The 18,101-nt window shown below is 39.4% G+C and overlaps 1 protein-coding gene across 3 annotated transcripts; it reads left to right on the forward strand.

Moving 5' to 3' along the window:
- The first annotated feature begins 2,280 nt into the window (after positions 1-2,280).
- On the forward strand, positions 2,281-16,555 carry LOC113019738 (SHC-transforming protein 1). 3 transcript variants are annotated; one of them, XM_026163562.1, is made up of 14 exons: positions 2,281-2,545; positions 2,741-2,819; positions 2,898-3,460; positions 6,490-6,560; positions 9,871-9,931; positions 10,030-10,149; positions 10,251-10,304; positions 11,791-11,842; positions 11,939-12,065; positions 13,628-13,811; positions 14,612-14,684; positions 14,908-15,004; positions 15,103-15,250; positions 15,336-16,555. In XM_026163562.1, exons 2-14 carry the CDS (start codon positions 2,768-2,770, stop codon positions 15,498-15,500), a joined length of 1,767 nt encoding a protein of 588 aa, XP_026019347.1. In that variant the 5' UTR covers positions 2,281-2,545; positions 2,741-2,767; the 3' UTR covers positions 15,501-16,555. The 3 variants fall into 3 exon arrangements, with proteins under 3 accessions (XP_026019347.1, XP_026019353.1, XP_026019358.1); XM_026163568.1 differs by having other exon boundaries at positions 10,254-10,304; XM_026163573.1 differs by lacking the exon at positions 2,281-2,545 and having other exon boundaries at positions 2,769-2,823.
- The last annotated feature ends 1,546 nt before the right edge of the window (positions 16,556-18,101 follow it).

An 18,101-nucleotide genomic window follows, 5' to 3' on the forward strand; every position in this document is an offset into this window, starting at 1 on the left:
AAGCCGTCTCTTACCAAGGTTCCCAGCATCATTATCATCAACACTGAGATCTTTAATCAATCCCGAAAGTACATTTTCCCTAGTAAATTATGAGACACAACTTGGTTGTTACTTTCTCAATAGTAAAGCACTGAGCCTGTGTGTGTAGTTTACAGCTTCATGAAATAATTGGGAAACTGGATGCTGGAAGACAAACGTGTGAACTAAAAAAATTTGTCTTTGCCCCCCCCCCCCTCAAACAACATTTGATTAAAACTAAAATCCTCAGTGCTTCACTACCGCTAGTTAAATAAGTCATCACCAAGTCATGCACATGCCTTTGTAAATATAATTGTACAAAGGAGATTTTGATTTTGCATTGTATTAAAAAATACAATCATCCTGTTCTTCAAGCCATTTGGTGGGTTAAACATTGTAATAGTTGGAATCCAATTAGATAAAAGTATTCGATCGTGAATCATAGAGAGGTGTTGGCCCGTCGACAGTGATGCAGTACGTCAGGCTGTATGCAATGTGGAGATGGGACGCGACGGTGTACTGAATATCATACTTGGGATTTTGAAAGTATTTCTAGTTTGATTCAAGGTACGCTGTGTAGGCATTTTTTTGGTATGACTTCCATCAAAGTGTTTAAAGTATGTTATTTGACAGCAAATGTGTTTTTTGCACTATGTAAATACAGTACTGGTAAAGGTCTTGTAACTAATGTGAACAAAGAAAAAAAATGGTTCAATGAAGTACTTTTTTCAGCGTGTTTCTCATCTTTACATGGATATTTAAGATGGTCTCCTTAAGACTGTACATCATTAACAGCATTGTTAGAGGCTGTTTCTCATTACCCTGTTGTCACTCTTAACCTATGGACTGATGATTAACATCATTAAAATGTTGTTTAAGAAAATCTTCTGACTGGTGCCTCATCTTCTCTCCTTTGTTAACCTAATTTGGGTTTATTTATAAAGAGCCAAATGTGTGTTCTTTCATAAACACATGCAGCCTGAAGATCCCCACAAAGAAAGAAAAATGATCACAATAACAAGGTTAAAAGAACCAAACACTAAGTTTTAAACCAATAAAAGATGAAAAAGTCTAGAAATTAGATTAGTTAAAAGTTCAAATGAATGCCAAATGAATCAAAAAACACTGCACAAGAGCTGAAAAGGAACAACAGAATTAATCCGCTATGAGTTTCATAATAAAACTGATTTTGCTCTTGTGGTCGTAAAGGGATGGACATGTTAGCTGCTGCTGCTGCTTCAGGATTCAATATGTTGTGCATTCAGAGATGCTCTTCTGCTTACCTTGGTTGTAATGAGTAGTAATTTGAATTTTTCTCAGCCCAAAGCAGTCTGGCCATTCTCCTCTGACATAAGTATTTTCTCCCACTGAACTGCCGTTCGCTGGGTATTTCCCCTAGAAAACAAAGTATTCTGATTCTGATTTTCTCTTTTTAAGATCATTCTCTCCAAACCCTAGAGCTACACTGATTTGCTGCAGCGTGGTGGTTGCCGTAAATGTGCAGTTGAACAGAGCTACCAAACAAAGCAGCTCCGAGTTTATAGTTAACAGACCAGCTGATTACTGAAAAAAGTGGTAGCAACATCATATAGATTGTAGTTTTAATAAACGGCCACTAGGAAGGGACAAAACTCTGCCGTAGACATCACTCAGATTTCAATATTGCATACTCTTTGACAATAGCTAGTGGTGTGTAATTATTATTTTATGGAAAAAGGTAAAGCTCCATGGTTTAAAATGCTTTTACTGTGGAATTTGAGAGTATGGCTGCACCGCTGCAATCTGAAAGACAATCTTTCAATCAGGAATAACACCAGTATGTAAAACACTGTTTAAATGGCGCCTGGAATATTGTTCTGATCGGGATCAAAGGGAAATGCAAATGCTTCAGTTAAATCCTCTTCCTCCTGTGTGTTAATTTGAACAATACAGTCACTATGGGGTACATTTTATTGTGTAAATCATGTCAGTCATGGTACCAGTGATAAAATGTTATTTTCCAAAGTAAGCCAAATTAATGATAATTTATTTAAAACATCTCTAAGGTGGAAGTCATGTTAGAAGAAAGGAATGGAGCACTGCTTCAGTGTAATACTGAGTGTGAGTGTGTGTGTGTGTGTGTGTGTGTGTGTGTGTATGTGCACAGCATGAGTCACCCTGCCTGCCTGTGATTGGATGGTAGTTTATGGGTGAGGGAGGAGAAAGAGAGCCTTTGGGGGCCGTCTGTCAATCTCTCCTCTGCTCCATTCACACATTCATCTGCATGCAGCGTCATGAGAGAGACAGGGGAAGTGAGCGAGATCTCATTCATAAAAAAAGAGAAAGTTCATTCATACACGCTGCACAATCCTGCTGCGCCTCAGAAAGAAAAGACAGAGGGGAGGAAAGTTGATGTGAAGGTGAAGCTGGGAGCCTGGCAACTGACTGAGAAAGTGTGTGGGTCAGTAGGATGGGGCTGTACTCTGCATGACTAGAGTGGAGCAGACTGGACTCTAGACTTAACAGGACATCCCAGAGTCCTACAGTGGTGAGTTGAATCTGCACAGCAGGATTCCCTTTAAATGATCTGACGACAGAGCGCACCCGACACAAAGATAGTTTTCAGACGCTCCTGAAACCTGATGTTATTTCTTCATCTCCTTTTACCAAAATCTTTAGTTAAAATTCCTTAATGGTGACCTGAATTTTCAAGTTTCCTTTTTTTTTTTTACATTTATTTCAGCGTTCTCCTTTGCTCTGTTTCCTGATTATGAGAGAGCAAACCTTATCCAGGTTGAAATCACAGACGGGACTCCTACCAGGCAGGTCGCTTAATCAGTACAATGAAAATCACAGTGCGGCTGATTTGATTCTGACACTTTCTTTTTCATCTTCTACAGGTATGCTGAAGCGTACTAAATACAGTCGACTGCGCAACGATTCTCCAACATCTCTGGAGGAGAACCCCCAGGGAATGTTGCCCCTGAAGCAGGACCTCTGCTTAGACTCTGAATTCAGTCAGCTGGGACTTGGGATTACTACACACCACGGACCATCCACCCTGAGGGATTTCATCCCCCGCATGGCCAACATCCGACTGCAAAGCCCTATTTCCCGGCAAGGCCTAAAAGGACAGACAGACACAGCCAGAGGCAGAAGCATCAGTGCCCCTACTGACAAACCCTTGTCCAGAACAGAGTGGGGTTCAGGAAGTAATGAGAGATTTTGCACTCACGCTTCCCTCAACGCTCCCCTATCCACGGGCCAAAATCTAATTCACCCTGCTTTGCTCTGCACAAAAAGACCTATCACCCTACAACGGATGGCAAGCCTTCCTTGGACCCCTGGATATCCTCCCTGCTCACATCACAGAGGTGGTCTGTGCTGTGTGAAGATTTCCTCTGCAAAAGGTGATCGTACAGTGGTGGGGACAGGAAGCAAAGCAGTTCACCATCACATCAAGGTACCTGACCCTGCACATGTGCATGATCAGATAGAGTAAACCAACATTTTACTTGCCCAAGTAATTCATATTCTTAATTTTGTTAATGTGTGTAAAATTCTTTGTGTGTAGAAATTACCAAAATGCTGTGCAAGCTCCTTTTCTCTGTACTATGCAAGTCGTCATGACCTAAAGATATGCCAGATTTCAGCAGTGTTAAATTACTGTTTACTTAGTGCCACGGCCAAAATAAATACACACACGTGAACATGGAAAATACACATATGCATACACTCTCTGCTCTATCCACACCGTCACACTCACAGTCACTCCCCTCCTCAGTTAGAGCCTCCTATGTAGGCAGTAGTGACTCATCCTAGCTCTCTGCTTCCCTCTAGTTCAGTCCTGCTATGTGTGTGAATGCATGTGTGTGAATATATCTAGTATCAGCATGCTGTCCTAGAACAGAACCCATCTTGTCCCGATGGCAGAGGTGTGTCCACACAGGCCTGTGAGCTGACCACTGGTGGAAATGAGAATGGACTGTCTGATTGACCTCTATAAACAAGCACACACATATGTTTCTTCTGCCCGCTCAACCCACCCATGTATACATATATTGATTTAAGTCTGGTTTTTATCAATGGACTTACTCATCCTGCCTCCAGCCTATGAGGTCTGCGATACTGAATTTCCTGCCCAGTAGAAGTGGGACTCGTCATAGTGTATTTGAGCACATGGCCTGAATATTGCCTGGTTTCTTCTCTGTCTTCCTCACATCTATATAGTCTGATAAATTCAGTTACAGTCAGACACATGTCAACATTTACCTCAACTCTGAGTTGTCTGGCATTCTAATAAGCTAAAGTAAGACTGTAAAGATTGTACTGGCTACTTGTCGCATGGTTAGAATCTGCTGACAGGTCGCACATTAAAATGTAGTCACAGCTTTTACTTTCTGCTCACTTGCTTTGCTTAAAACTGCCATCTTGCTTTTGCTTTTGTAAGCTTGAGACTTACTTATTTCTTGGGTATTCCAATCAGAATTTGCTACAAAGATTTTAAAGGTTAGTTTTGGGCAGTAATAACTCAAAGTAGCAAATCACTACCTCCGCCAAGGACTGTGTGCCTGTCATTCAGTTTTAATTTTTAAATGTTATTTATAATGTTATTTGTAAGGTAAAGACCCTACAATAATACAGAGAAAACTCCAACAACGAGCATGTACAGGAAGAAAAATTCCCTTTAAAATGGAAGAAACTACAAACTTCTTAAACTAAGAACAAATATAAATATACACAGAGTACAACATTCCCTTTAAAGTAAATACTGCACAGAGAGTGAGCTGCCTTAGCAGAGGTTTATGCTTTCAGAGGTCTTCTTGTTTTGTTTTGTTTTGTATGATTTTATCAGTCTTTGTTGTGGAAGGATTTTGACCCACTCTTCTTTGTAAGGTTGCTTCAGTTCATTGAGGTTTGTTGGCATTCGTTCATGCACAGCTCTCTTAAGTTTCCAATACAGCATTTTCTGTTGTTTTGCATTCTGGACTTTTGGTTGTTGCAGCACTTTTAGTCTTTTCTTTTTCAGCAATTCTGTTGTAGATTTGCTGCTGTCCTTGAGATCATTGTTCTGTTACTTCACCCAATTTTGTCCAAACTTTAGCTGTTGCACAGATGGCCTCATATTTGACTCCTAAATATGTTGCTATACAGAGGAGTTTATGGTTGACTCAGTGACTGCAAGGTGTTCCGGTACTTTGGCTGCAAAACAAACCCAAATCTTCACCCCTCCACAGCTGTGCTTGACAGTAGGTATGAGCTGTGTTTGCTGATATGCTGTGTTTGATTTTTGACAGTCGTTGTGCATCATGGCCACACATTTCTGCTTTGGACTTGTCTGGCCATTGTCCCTAATGTCTTGCGGTTTTTGCAGATGGAACTTTGCAAACCTAAGCCACGCTGCCATTTTATTTTTAGAGAGAAGAGGCTTTCTCTTGGCAATCACTCAGAACAAACTTGTTCAGTCCTTTTCTAATTGTACTGTCATGAACTTTAACGTTTCACATCCTAACTGAGATCTGTAGAACCTGAGATGTAGCTCTTAGGTTTGCTGGGACATCCACTCCCTGGAGTGACATAGTGTTAACATAGCTGAATACTCCAGACCAGCAAACTACCAAAATGTCTGGTTTTTTAGTGGTGGTCACACTTCCAGATGATCATTTAATTAAGCGCATTTGATTAGCACCACCTGCTTACCTTCTTAATGCCAGTGGAAGCAGTTAAGGTGGAGTTAGTTTTTCAGTGTCCTGTGAAATCTCTTTAAGCATCACTTAAAGAACCCTGGGGTACTTTCTTCTGAATAACTAAAATACCTTTATTTTAATAGCATGGTTATATATAACCAACAGACAAACAAAAACAACAACTCCAGTGTGTTTCAGAATACATTCCTTAAGAAGTTAAACCGATTTCAGGAAAACAATGACATAATTTGGATATGAACTTTAAATTTCTGCTCTGCGTATCTAATTTATGGATTGTTTTCAAACTAGCATTTCCATCCCGTCTCACGTGTTCTATTACACTTTTTTTTAAAAACAAAATTCCCATTCCCAGCCACAAAACTCTAAGAACGCACATGGATGGAACTTAAATGACTTAAACACAATGCATAAAACCACTTTCTCTCTCTATCAGCTTTCTGGAACCTTCTCGAAGGCTCAGTTATTTCCATTCCTCTTGACTCGTTACAGCTATGTGTAAATCTATGTTGTCTGCCGCAAATCAGCTCATGAACTTTTCACCTTTTCTGCAGAATCATTTTCTTCCATCATAAAAACTAAAAGTGAGGATGCAATAACAGAAAATTCATGAAAAGTGACCAGACTCCTGTAAGAGTGTTGTGTTTCTTTAATATATTTTAATTGTTGTTGAAAGTGCGCACCTCAGAGTCCTCAGGACTCTGTTGGATGTTCCTGAGACTTTTATTACTAGTATTATTATTATAATATATTTTTCCATTGTTTTTTTTTCTGTGTGTTTTTCTAGTACATGGGTAGTGTGGAAGTGACCCAGTCCATGAGAACCCTTGACTTTGATACAAGAATGCAAGTTACACGGTAGGAGGTCCTCTCTGCACCCCTTTCTAACAAACACAAACAAACACAAATACGAATATATACATCTAATGATATAATACATGAACGTATAATACATGCAACATAATCCTGACTGCAGGGGAATGCCATATATGGATTAGGTGCTGTTTCGCTTGCACACAGATGAGGAAAAAAAGTGAGCAAAATTGCTTTATCCTGAACTCATTTAACATATATTTGCCAAGCTAACCATGTGTAGCTTATTTCAAAAATGTTTCAAAGAGGGAAATCAAATTAAATGTATAATATTTCATAAACGGGGCTTTCTCCTCATCATTTGATATTGAAATCCTAGTGCAGGATGCCATAACACAGCCCTCTCTGTTTACAGAAGCGCTGTTGAATGATGGAGCAGAAAATCCAATTAGATGAATTTCCTCCTAATGATCCCTCAGTCTTATTAAAAGAGAGAGAGGGAGACAAACCTCAATCCAATTCTTACAATGTGTTTTCAAGAAGAAAAACGGTCTTCCTGGAAATCAGCATTGCTTCCTAGGTAGTGGGATGTTCCATTCGTGCGCGTGGGGGTGTTTTTTTGCTTTGCCCTCGCTGACCCAAGCGTCAGAGATACAATCTCAGCTCAGATTGACTTGATTTAAAAAAAGAAACATACCAGGAATATTTTGAAGTGTTACTGCTTTAACACTGCAGATGGAAGTTTGTGATCAGCTATTCTAGTTATGTTTTTTTTTTGTTGTTCTTCTGTAATTTTTTCTTCACTACAGTGATTATTGCAAGTTATCCTTAAAAGAAGGATTTATAAGTTACAAGAAAACTGAATTTGTAAAAAGCTAAAAGCAAATTAACAAAAACAACATCTTGCAACTAGTTAGACTTCTTAAAAATAAAGATGAGGAGGATTTCGTAACACTGTAAAAGACCACGTGGGCAATGGCAAGCAGCACAACAATTTAATAATGTTTCTAAATGCAAAATTGCAAAGAATTGGAAGATTTCATCATATCATTAAAAGATTCCAAGAATCCAGAGAGACATTGGCGAAGGACAAGGCCAAAAACCAATATTGAAAGGGTGTGATCTTCAAGACCTCAGGCAGCACTGCATTAAAAATAGACAATACACAGATTTTATAGTGGAAATCCATGTGTGGGCAGCTGAAACTCACTGCTAGTGTAGACAGTTTGTGTCCTGGTCCACAAATGCAAATTGAAAATATGCCATACAATTAAAAACAAACTAAGAAACAAACAAAAGCAGTTAAAAAAAAAAAAGATCCATAAAGGCCGCTACTGTACCTTCTTTAAGCCAAAGCTCATTTAAGATGGAGCGCAGATCACCTGCCTCCATCTCACCCTCCATCCTCCTTTGTCATACCAATCTGCATGTCCTCCTTCACTACATCCCTGAAACTTCTCTGCAGTCTTCCTCTTTTCCTCCTGCCTGCAGCTCTATCTTCAATATCCAGTATATCCGCTATACCTGCCCTCTACTCTCAGTACACATCACAATGTTGTCTGGAAACAGTGTAGTCCACAGAGACTCCTGCCTGACCTCATCTGTCAACCTGTGCGTCATCACTGCAACCTCAGGTCTCAGAGCTGATCCCTGATGTAATCCCATCCCAACCTTGAACCCGTTTTTCCCTCCAGCTGCACACCTGACCACTGTCTCGCTGTCTAACCTGCTGCACATCCTTTCCAGCTCCATCTCTCTGCCTCTGCCAATTTATACAAGTTTTTGAATCTTGCATACAACTCAGTATAAGCCTTTTCCTTTGCCTTTTTTTACTTCTCTCTTTCCTCCCAGTGCTGCTGTCCACTTTCTTATTTCCCCGATATCCCACTTTTTCTTTGCTAATCTATTCCTTGGAATATTTTCCTGTACTTCCTCATTCCACCACCAGGTCTCCTCGTCCTCTATCCTCCATCCAGAGAATACACCAAAGACCTTTTTTGGACTTTCCCTAAGTACTACAGCTGTTCCATTTCCTGTCATCTGGTACCTCTTCTCAACCGACCAACTCTTTCAACATTCTTCTTTCTTTCTTTCTCATTTAATCCTTGGCTCTGTCTTCACAAACGCTTTTTCTTGATTTCCAAAGTAATCATTCAGACTACTAACCAATGCTGCCTGGCACATTCTCTCCTGCCACCACCCTGCAGTCTCCTATCTCTTTCAGGTTGCAGCTTTTGCATAAGATGTAGTCCACCTGTATTCATCTTCTTCCACTTATATACATTACCCTATGTTCCTGTCTTTTGTTGAAGTACATGTTTACCACAGAATATTAACCAAAAATTCAGAAAAAGTTATTAATTGACTTGCATGTAATTGAGTGAAATAAGTATTTAATCACCCAGCCAGAATTCTTGCTCCTACGATTAGCTGTGTGCACATGTAACACACAGATTACAATCAATTACGGATACTCCTGATCTCATCTTGTTACGGACAAGACCAAATACCTGTCAATGGACATCAGGGACAAGATTTTAGACCAGCACAAAGATGGAATGGGGTACAAGACCATCAGCAAGAAGCTCAGTGTGAAGGTGACAACTCTTGCTGCGATTATTCAGAAATGGAAGAAGTTTAAAATGACCGTCAGTTGCCTCTGGTCTGCAGCTCCATGCAAGATCTTACCTCACAGGGTGAGGATGATCCTGAGAAAGATGGTGAATCAGCTCAAAACTACACTGGAGGAGCTTGTTAATAATCCTAAGACACTTGGGACCGCAGTCACCAAGAACACTGTTAGGAACACACTGCGATATGCAGTGGATTGAAGTCTTGCAGCACATGCTTAACAAGGCACATGAACAGGCTCGTATTAAGTGAACATTTAGATGATTCAGAGAAGGACTGGGAGAAAGTGCTGAGATTGGGGGAAGAGAAATGCTGAGCATGTGTGCAAACTTAGTGACCAACTACACGAAATGTCTTATCAGTGTGCATGCCAACAAGGGTTTCTCCACCAAGTACTAAGTCATGTTTGGCTTTTGAATCAAATACTCACAGCGACATGCAGATAAAAGGATACCTTTTGTGTAATATGTTGGGGGTTTTTTGGGTTGTGTGTACTAAATGTACTCCAAAACTAAAGTAATAAAGTATTGCATTTGAGTAAGTATATTTGGTTACATTCTTCCAGCAGTGCATGTATATGTGCTTTCTGTAGTGTAGTTTTCTTCCTCTCACATGCACATCACATGTCCGCAGGGCACACCAGATCACATACAAAGGTATCTCTGTGTTACTGTGTGCATGTGCTTATGTACATGCTGATCTGTGTCTATGTGTTTGTGTGCAGAGAGGCAATCAGCAGACTTTGTGCGAGGACATTGCTCAAAACAGCAGTGAAAACTAAAAGGGTAAGGCTTGTGTACACAGACAGGCACACACTCATACTCACACACTCTCTCTTTCTGCCACGTTCAGCTGGAATAACAGTGGTTTTTGTCATCATTAGCCTGTTTGCAAGGGACTGTCTTCTGTTCTGGGTCAGACAAACCTGCAGTTTTCTGGAAGAAGGATCATCCTCACTGTCTCCACCGACAGTATGACTCTAATCGCTGCCTCGTCCTTACAGGTGACAGTGTCAGCATGTTAAACCCCATCAAAACAGCCTCATGTCAGGTTTACTGGCAAACCTATCTGCTATTGTATCATTTCCTCTTTTCTCTTTCACAGAAGATTGCCCACCACCCCATGCAGACCATTTCATTTGCCTCCGGTGGAGATTCAGTATGTTCATATTCTCAAATCTTTCCCCTTGTACACGTTGATGATCAGATAGGGACACAAACAGGGTAGCAAGAGCACAATCACACACACAGTGAGTAATTTGATTTAGTCTGATTATTGCATTGGTGTACTACCATTTATGGAGGATTAAATCATTTCCTGCCTCAACTCTTGATCATTCTGCTCTTTTAATTAGTGGTACAAGGTCAGCATCTGAAAGCATGCTACAAATGAAACTTCAGACTTTGGCAAAAATGTCTAAACATTCCCTTGTGATTAATTTTAATGAATATGATTTATGCAAAGAACCTCTGATATTCAACAGTATATTATCCCCAGCATTCAGAGTGTGCTGGGGGTATACTGACCTTTATTTTGTTCAATTTAATTTGGATTCTTCATTCTTGGGAGTGTGTCACGTGAATGTTTTGCCTGTTTCAGAAGCGAAGCCTTCCAGAAAAGTTTGACAACCACCTCCTTAAGTGTTTAAAGCTTGTTGGTACTATATAAAAGAGCTGGCAAATATAAAGAAAAGATTTTATTTGATGGGTTATTTCTGCTAGAACTGTAGCAGTGATTAATCATGTGACTGCTTGTGAGTTTTCTCTTAAGGATTACTCTTTCAAGTCTGAGTCATTTAATAAATGTGTCTGTTTACGGTTTTACCCTTAATTTGGCTCATTGTAAAACTCTTGAATGTAATTCTTGTGCTAATTAATTGCTAAAGGCGACAAATCATGAAATCCTTTGCTGTGACTTATGCACTCATCAGAGCTAACTGCCTTCATCATCTTTACACCTTGCCAAGCGCTTATCAGACTAATTACTCAGGTCTATTCTTCTTAATTTGTTTCCCTCTGTGCGCACATATATCCACATGACAGGATTCAAGTTATTTGGCCTGAGTGAAAATTTCCTGTGCCCTAAAAATGTGTGTAATGAACATAAAAATCAATGCAGATCTGTCTGTAGGGCATGTGGTTATTAGCTGCTGTCTAGGTCAAACTGCATTTTGGTTGGCCTTTTAGTTCAAACACAGATTCACTACAAATCATGTGCAGAAATATACACTGACTAAAGATGAGAGAAAATAAGAAGGTAGTTACTCTCTGGGAAAGACAACACCAGCAAAGCTGTGGATGGGATTATAGCTCACCGTTTTTAATTAATTAGCCATACTAATCTTGTAGTGTGCTCTAAGCCTCTGCTCAGCTGGCTTGGGCACATGAAAGATAGCAAAGGGGAATTAAATTCAGTCTGACACAGAAGCTTTATGGTGAACCATATTCAGCTTACTGTGCTCTTGTATTAGGCTGAACTCTTCAGACGAAGCGTACACGTGGATGAACATTAACTGAAAATAATGGGTGAAAATATAAATTGAAATTGAGCTTTCCACATGGAAAAAGTCTATCGAGTCATTTTTTGCATTTATAATTTATAATCATGCCTTTTATTGTGTTTTTCTCTCTCAATTTGTTTACAGGACATGGCAGATTACATTGCTTATGTAGCTAAAGACCTTGCCAATGACAGAGGTATGAGAGAGAGTTTGCTTTGAGCTGGCCTTACACTCAAATTTCAATTTACTGATTGTTATGAAAATAATGTTTGACTTTTGCTCTCTATGGCAGCCTGTCACATCCTGGAGTGTCCCGAGGGTCAAGCCAATGAGGTTATCAACAGCATCGGTCAGGCCTTTGAGACGCGCTTCCGCCACCTTCTCAGCCAGACACCATCGGTCCTGTCCACCAGTTCCAGGTTATAGCTCTTACATGTATATATGTGAATATATATATATATATATATATATATATATATATATATATATATATATATATATATATATATGCATGTGTGTATATATACATAAATATTATAGTATATTATGGATTTGCTATTAAATATAGAAACAATATTATGCAGTATTTACTGTATGGGGCAGGGATAGTGGTGGTGGCCCCATGATCGGAAGGTCGGGAGTTCGAAATCCACTGAACAGCTACCCTGAGGTACCCCTGAGCAAGTTACCATCCCTACACACTGCTCCTCGGGCGCCCAATGGCTGCCCACTGCTTCACAGAGCGTATGGGTTAAATGCAGAGAGGAATTTCCCCACGGGGATCAATAAAGTATACATTATTATTATTATTATTATTATTATTATTATGTCAGTGACTCTGAGTGAATTCATATGTACATATAAGTATAGCTGAATATATGTGTATATGTATGATTGTATATAGTGCCATAAGTATTGGCCCCCGTCCTGATGTTTGCATATTTGTTACATTTAAATGCTTCAGATCAACAAATAAATTTTAATATGAGACAGAGAACCATAATCAATACAAAATGCAGTTTTTAAATGATACGTTTGGTTTATTAGGGCTAAAAACTATCTGAACCTACTGGGCCTTTGTGAAAAAGTAATTGCCCTCTAAATCTAATAACAGGTTGTGCCACCCTTGGCGACAAGAACTGCAATCAAGCACTCGTGATAACTAGAATAACTGAGGTGTGGAGGAATTTTGGCCCACTCTTCTTAGAAGAATTGTTTTAATTCAGACATACTGTTCATGTTAAACAAGCATGATTTATGCTTAAGTATCTCAATCAGATCATTTTGGCCTAATGAAAGTCCAGACTTTGAATAACCCATCAATATTTTTTTGAACCATTCGGCGTTGGACTTTATGGTCTGTTGAAAAAACCAAAGCGTCATTAAGCTTCAGGGCACAAATTGATGTCCAAACGTTCTCCTTCAGGTATTTCTGCTAGAGAGCAGAATTCATGGTTCCAGCAGTTTCAGCAAGTCCTCCTGAAGCAGCAACGCAGCCTCAGACCACTACACTACCACCGACATGTTTGGGGCACAAACCTTCCACAAAGTTCAGCTTTATCTCATCGGGCCACAGAATATTTTTCCAAAAGTCTTGGGGGTCATCAAGATGCTAATTGGCAAATGTGAGATGAGCCTGTGTGCCTTCCACTCCTGGGAAGGTTCACCACTATCTCTCACTATCTCACCCGGATATATGTAAATTAGTTTGTTTATCGGTTGTTTTTGAGATCTTTTAGCCTGTTTCACTTTGTCAGATAGGTTCTATTTAGGTGATTTGTTGATTCAGCAGGTCTGGCGGTAATCAGGCCTGGGCAAGTGAAACTGAACCCAGGTTTCAAAAAAATGTCATTAATTACGGTTAATTCATGGTTTAGCAAGGGAAGGCATATCAGGGTATCTTTATCTGATATTAAAATGTATCTGTCTTTTCTGTCCTTCCTTCCTTCTACCAATACCTCAACACTATGTGTATATTCAGACCGGCACTGAGAATCTGTCACAAATGGTGCCCAGAAGAGTTAATAATAAACCAAAAGGCAAACCGGGAAGGAGAATTCAATGAACACCGTGACTATTACAATGTGAACCCAGGAGACCCAGGTGGAATAAAAGACTTTCAGGTCACAGAAGAGGAGAGCAAAGAAGATGCTAACATTCACAGGGTAAGACTTACCTGTAACACCAAAGCACTAATAATTTACAGTCACTTGAGTTTGTGTATATAAGGACAGGACCTTGAACACAATTTGTTCAGAAAGAAAAGTTCCCATTGTTGTTGTAAAAGCTTAAAACCACATCTCTTGGTGCTTTTCAGCATTTTTAAAGTGGTCGACTAGCATGAATACAGTTTAGTTTTTGATAGTGTTATGTCATAGCTTGTCACATTACAATTTGAAACATATTATGTTGCAATGCATGAGACTGCATTATTTAAACTTATATTGTATAGGATGTACTGTAGACTATAATCACATCTATGGACTAAGTTCACAAACTTAGCATTGGCTAAAAGTTTTAGCATTTAGCCAACAGATAAGCTGGATCTGATTACTTTGCAGTAATCGCTGTAAATGCTGAAATGCTTTTCCAGGAGACTTTGTAACTTATACAAGGTCATTTTTAAATGGCAGCCAAAACGTGGTTTTTTTGTGAAGAAATATAGAAACGATGTTGTTATAATTAAATATGATAGCAGGCACACAGTGCACTAGCACATTTTATGGTCTTGTTATTGAGCACAAAGGTTGATCCCAGAGGAGAAACACTTGAGCTACTTCTCACCAAACATCACCTCACAAGTTTTCTTCACTTCCCAGAATTACCAGATGATAATTTCCTGTCATGACTGCTCATCTCTAAAATGTTACCAGCGCAGTTGCCCCTAAACACACACACACACGTTCAAACGTGCACAGCCAACAATATGTGTCTGGTGTGTATGACTCATGGTGTGCCATTGCAGGTCCGTTTCCCTCGGCCTGTTTCCCTTTATGAGAACTGCTCCATCACAGATGAGACTCCAGCTCCACCTGCAGGTGAAAATCAACTGCGTTATCCGAGTCCAGTTTCGAGTTTGTCCATATAATGCATGTGTCCCTCAAGTACAATTATGACTTCTATGCCTCTGTGATTCAGAGGAAACTGTACTTTACTTTAACTTGGTTATTAAAAATCAAATAAAGTGAGCAGTGCTTCAATTGGGGTTTAAAGCTGTTGCTTTTCAACTGTTGTTTTCTTCCTCTATCTAATCTCCATCAGATTTAGAGCAGTCTGAGATCAATACTGAACAACGCTCTCTGCTCACTGAGACGCGGGTCCAGAAGCTGATCCAGGAAGAAGGATGGTTCCACGGCAGGTTGGTAATCAATATCTGTTTGACTATGAGTGATGCGTCAAAATGCTGCTAATTCCAAGGTCATTCTCTCCCGTGGAATTTTGTTTGTTTCATCACAGGTTGGGAAGAGAGCAGGCGGAGTCGCTTCTCACCTGTAGCGGAGATTTCCTGGTCAGAGAGAGCAGCTCTGCCGCTGGTCAGTATGTACTCAGCGGTATGGAGGGAGCTACTGTGCGACACCTACTGCTGGTTGATCCACATGGACAGGTACAGCTCTGCTGGTGGATTTCAAATATCGTTTAAAGAAGAGAAAGAAAGCAACTTTTAAGCATATTTTCCATTTATTGACCAGGTGCGGACCCGTGATCAGGTGTTTCTGAGCGTTGGCCACCTGGTGCGATTCCACATGGAGAATCAGATGCCCATTGTTGCTGGAAGCAGCGAGCTGTGCCTGAAACAGCCGATCCTGCAAACACACAAACATTCACAGACTGCCAGATGCATGGTCTTGAATTAGCAGTGGTTTTTGAGATGAAACACAGAGAGGCCTAGCAACAACAAAAAGAAGAAGAAGAACTTTTAAACCTTTAAACACTTTCAGCTGCCTCAAGAGAAGAGCACCCCTGGACATAATTTCCAGTGAGCTGTGATCATTTTTCCAAACTGTTGGGACAATTTTGCATTATTTGCCCATTATATTATTTACTGTGTGTTTTGTTTTTTGTTTGAGTAAACTCTCAAGTCACTGCTTGTGCCTGTATTGAGAACAGCCTTTGGCCTGCAGAACATCCTGTCTCGCTCTCAGGCAGTTTGCTATTATTTACTCAGTGTCTCAACACAGTCTCTGGTGTTGGCAGGAAATAACCAGAATGTTGGCAGGCTTTCCAAATCCTTTTCTATATACTATATTTGTCTCGTGCTCATTAGTTTTGATTTTCTTTTGTTTTCGTTCCCACTTTCCATGCTTAACTTGAGAAAAATAACTTTTCATCCCACTTGTTTGTTGCATACTGAATATGAAACTGCAGTGGTCTTTGTATCTAGAAGCCCCATTTAGGTCCACATTACATGTGGTTAAACACATCTTTGGGTCTTTTACACAAGTGATTAAATCGGATTTTGTTGGTGATTTATTTGACGTTAAACCTCTAACCAGAATAACAGAACTTTGTTTTGAAATCGTGTTGCAGTCCATCCAAGAGTTCCAGTCAATTCACGCCACAACAAAAAGATATCAAACTAATGGAATTAGCTTCGAGTGACTAGGGATTGTACCACAAAATAAACAGTTCCTCACAACATTGCCCACATTATTGTTCAATTTAGAAAAGCTAAAAGCATTCAGATGTCATTGTATTCACGATAACATTTAACTGAATAACTTGGTTGTATTGAAATTTTCTTTTTTTTCCCCATTTACTACAAAAACCTTAGATACCCTGCATAATTATGAGTTGTTATACACATACAGTCACCAACCCCTTCGTCATGCATGTAGACATTCCCAGGATGACGATGACGTTTAAATTGAGGATCAGAATGGGAAAGAAAGATGATTTAAGTAACTTTGAATGTGGTGTGGTTATTTTTGTCAGATGGGCTGATCTTATTATTTCAGAATAATACGACCAGCTGACTCACCGAGATTCTAGTGGATTGGGAGATTCACATTGTGGATATGCAGCTGACAAATCGTCACATCCACATGTACATATAGTGATTTTGAATCATATTGGCATGCCATCCTATCAGGTCAATATGGATCAAACTCCCTGAGGAATCTTTCCAGCACCTTGTTGAATCGGTTCCATGAAGAATTAAAGCAGTTCTGAAGGTAAAAGAAGAAGAAGAAAAGTTGATGTTATGGATGATTCATCTTCTGTACTTCATGGGCTGAGCTCACATGGTGAAGCTTGAAAGCAAGAGCCAATAAAATGTATTATTATTATTTCGTAAACTCCATGTTTAGGATCAGCATGGTAATTGCAACTTTGTGCAACAATTTTAAAGATTCTGGCTGTTTTATTGAACATGATTAGGTTTGGCCTTGGGAGTTTTACTCTGTTTCATTAGTTTACTAAATTTAAACACTACCAGCTTTTTGATTGTGATAGATAAAAAAGAAACATGGAGAAAAAAAATTCCCTTGCATTTCAAATAAGTGGCCTCAAATGATTTGGACTAGAGTGGACAGAATTGAGCCCAACTTTAAAGAAAACCCCAGAACATCAGATCCTAGTCAAAAGGTGTGAATATCAAACCATTAATCGCATTATCAAAAACACTGTAGCGTATTTATTTAACACATTATTACATATTCAGAGAAGAGCTTTGAAGGCCTTTCTAGAAGCCTGGAGAACTATTCCTGAAGACTGGTTAAAGAAACGACAAAACGGCTGTCTAAGTTTTTACCTTATGTACTATATTTCCATGTATAGTTGCAGATCTTTCAATAAATCCATTAACTTACTTTCCACTTGGAAAATATAAAGAAATCAACATTTTTACACAATGTGTGTTTCTTAAAAGTCATTATGATTTTTCATTTTATTTAAAATTTTGCATATAATATCTAATTATTTCTTCTTTACTGAAAGAAAACAAAAGGATGTTTCACTGCATCCATGTTTCACTGGATATTTCACACCACAAGGTGGCGCTATCAGTCTTTACAAGAGCTCTTCATCCTATACTATGCCAGCACATTTTCCCCTGATTGGTCAACTAGATCTGGATAGTTTTCTAAAACTGTATCTCCATTTAATCTTATATGCAATATAAAGCAAATTCACAAGAGCTAAATACAAAGAGTGAAACCTTTTTGCATTTCAGTGTCTGTTTTAATGATATTCACACAGATGTGTCTGAAAAATCAGTGAAAATAGCTGGTAATAAACAGCCTATAACAACAACTGCAGCGCTGCTCCCTCAGATTTCAGCACCCTGTCACTTGTAGATTTCGGTGTAGTAAAAAGAAAATGACTGTATGCTCAAAGTATGCAGTGGACTGTTTGGGGCTGTGCTGCCCTCTCAGAGAGACTTGGAGGGTCTCTCCCACACTAATCACCTTCAGCACTGTTTGCCAGGCTGAGACTGAGGAACAACTGGCGGTTGATGG

The sequence above is a fragment of the Astatotilapia calliptera genome, chromosome 1 (genome assembly GCF_900246225.1).
Source record: "Astatotilapia calliptera chromosome 1, fAstCal1.2, whole genome shotgun sequence".
NCBI lineage: Eukaryota > Metazoa > Chordata > Actinopteri > Cichliformes > Cichlidae > Astatotilapia > Astatotilapia calliptera.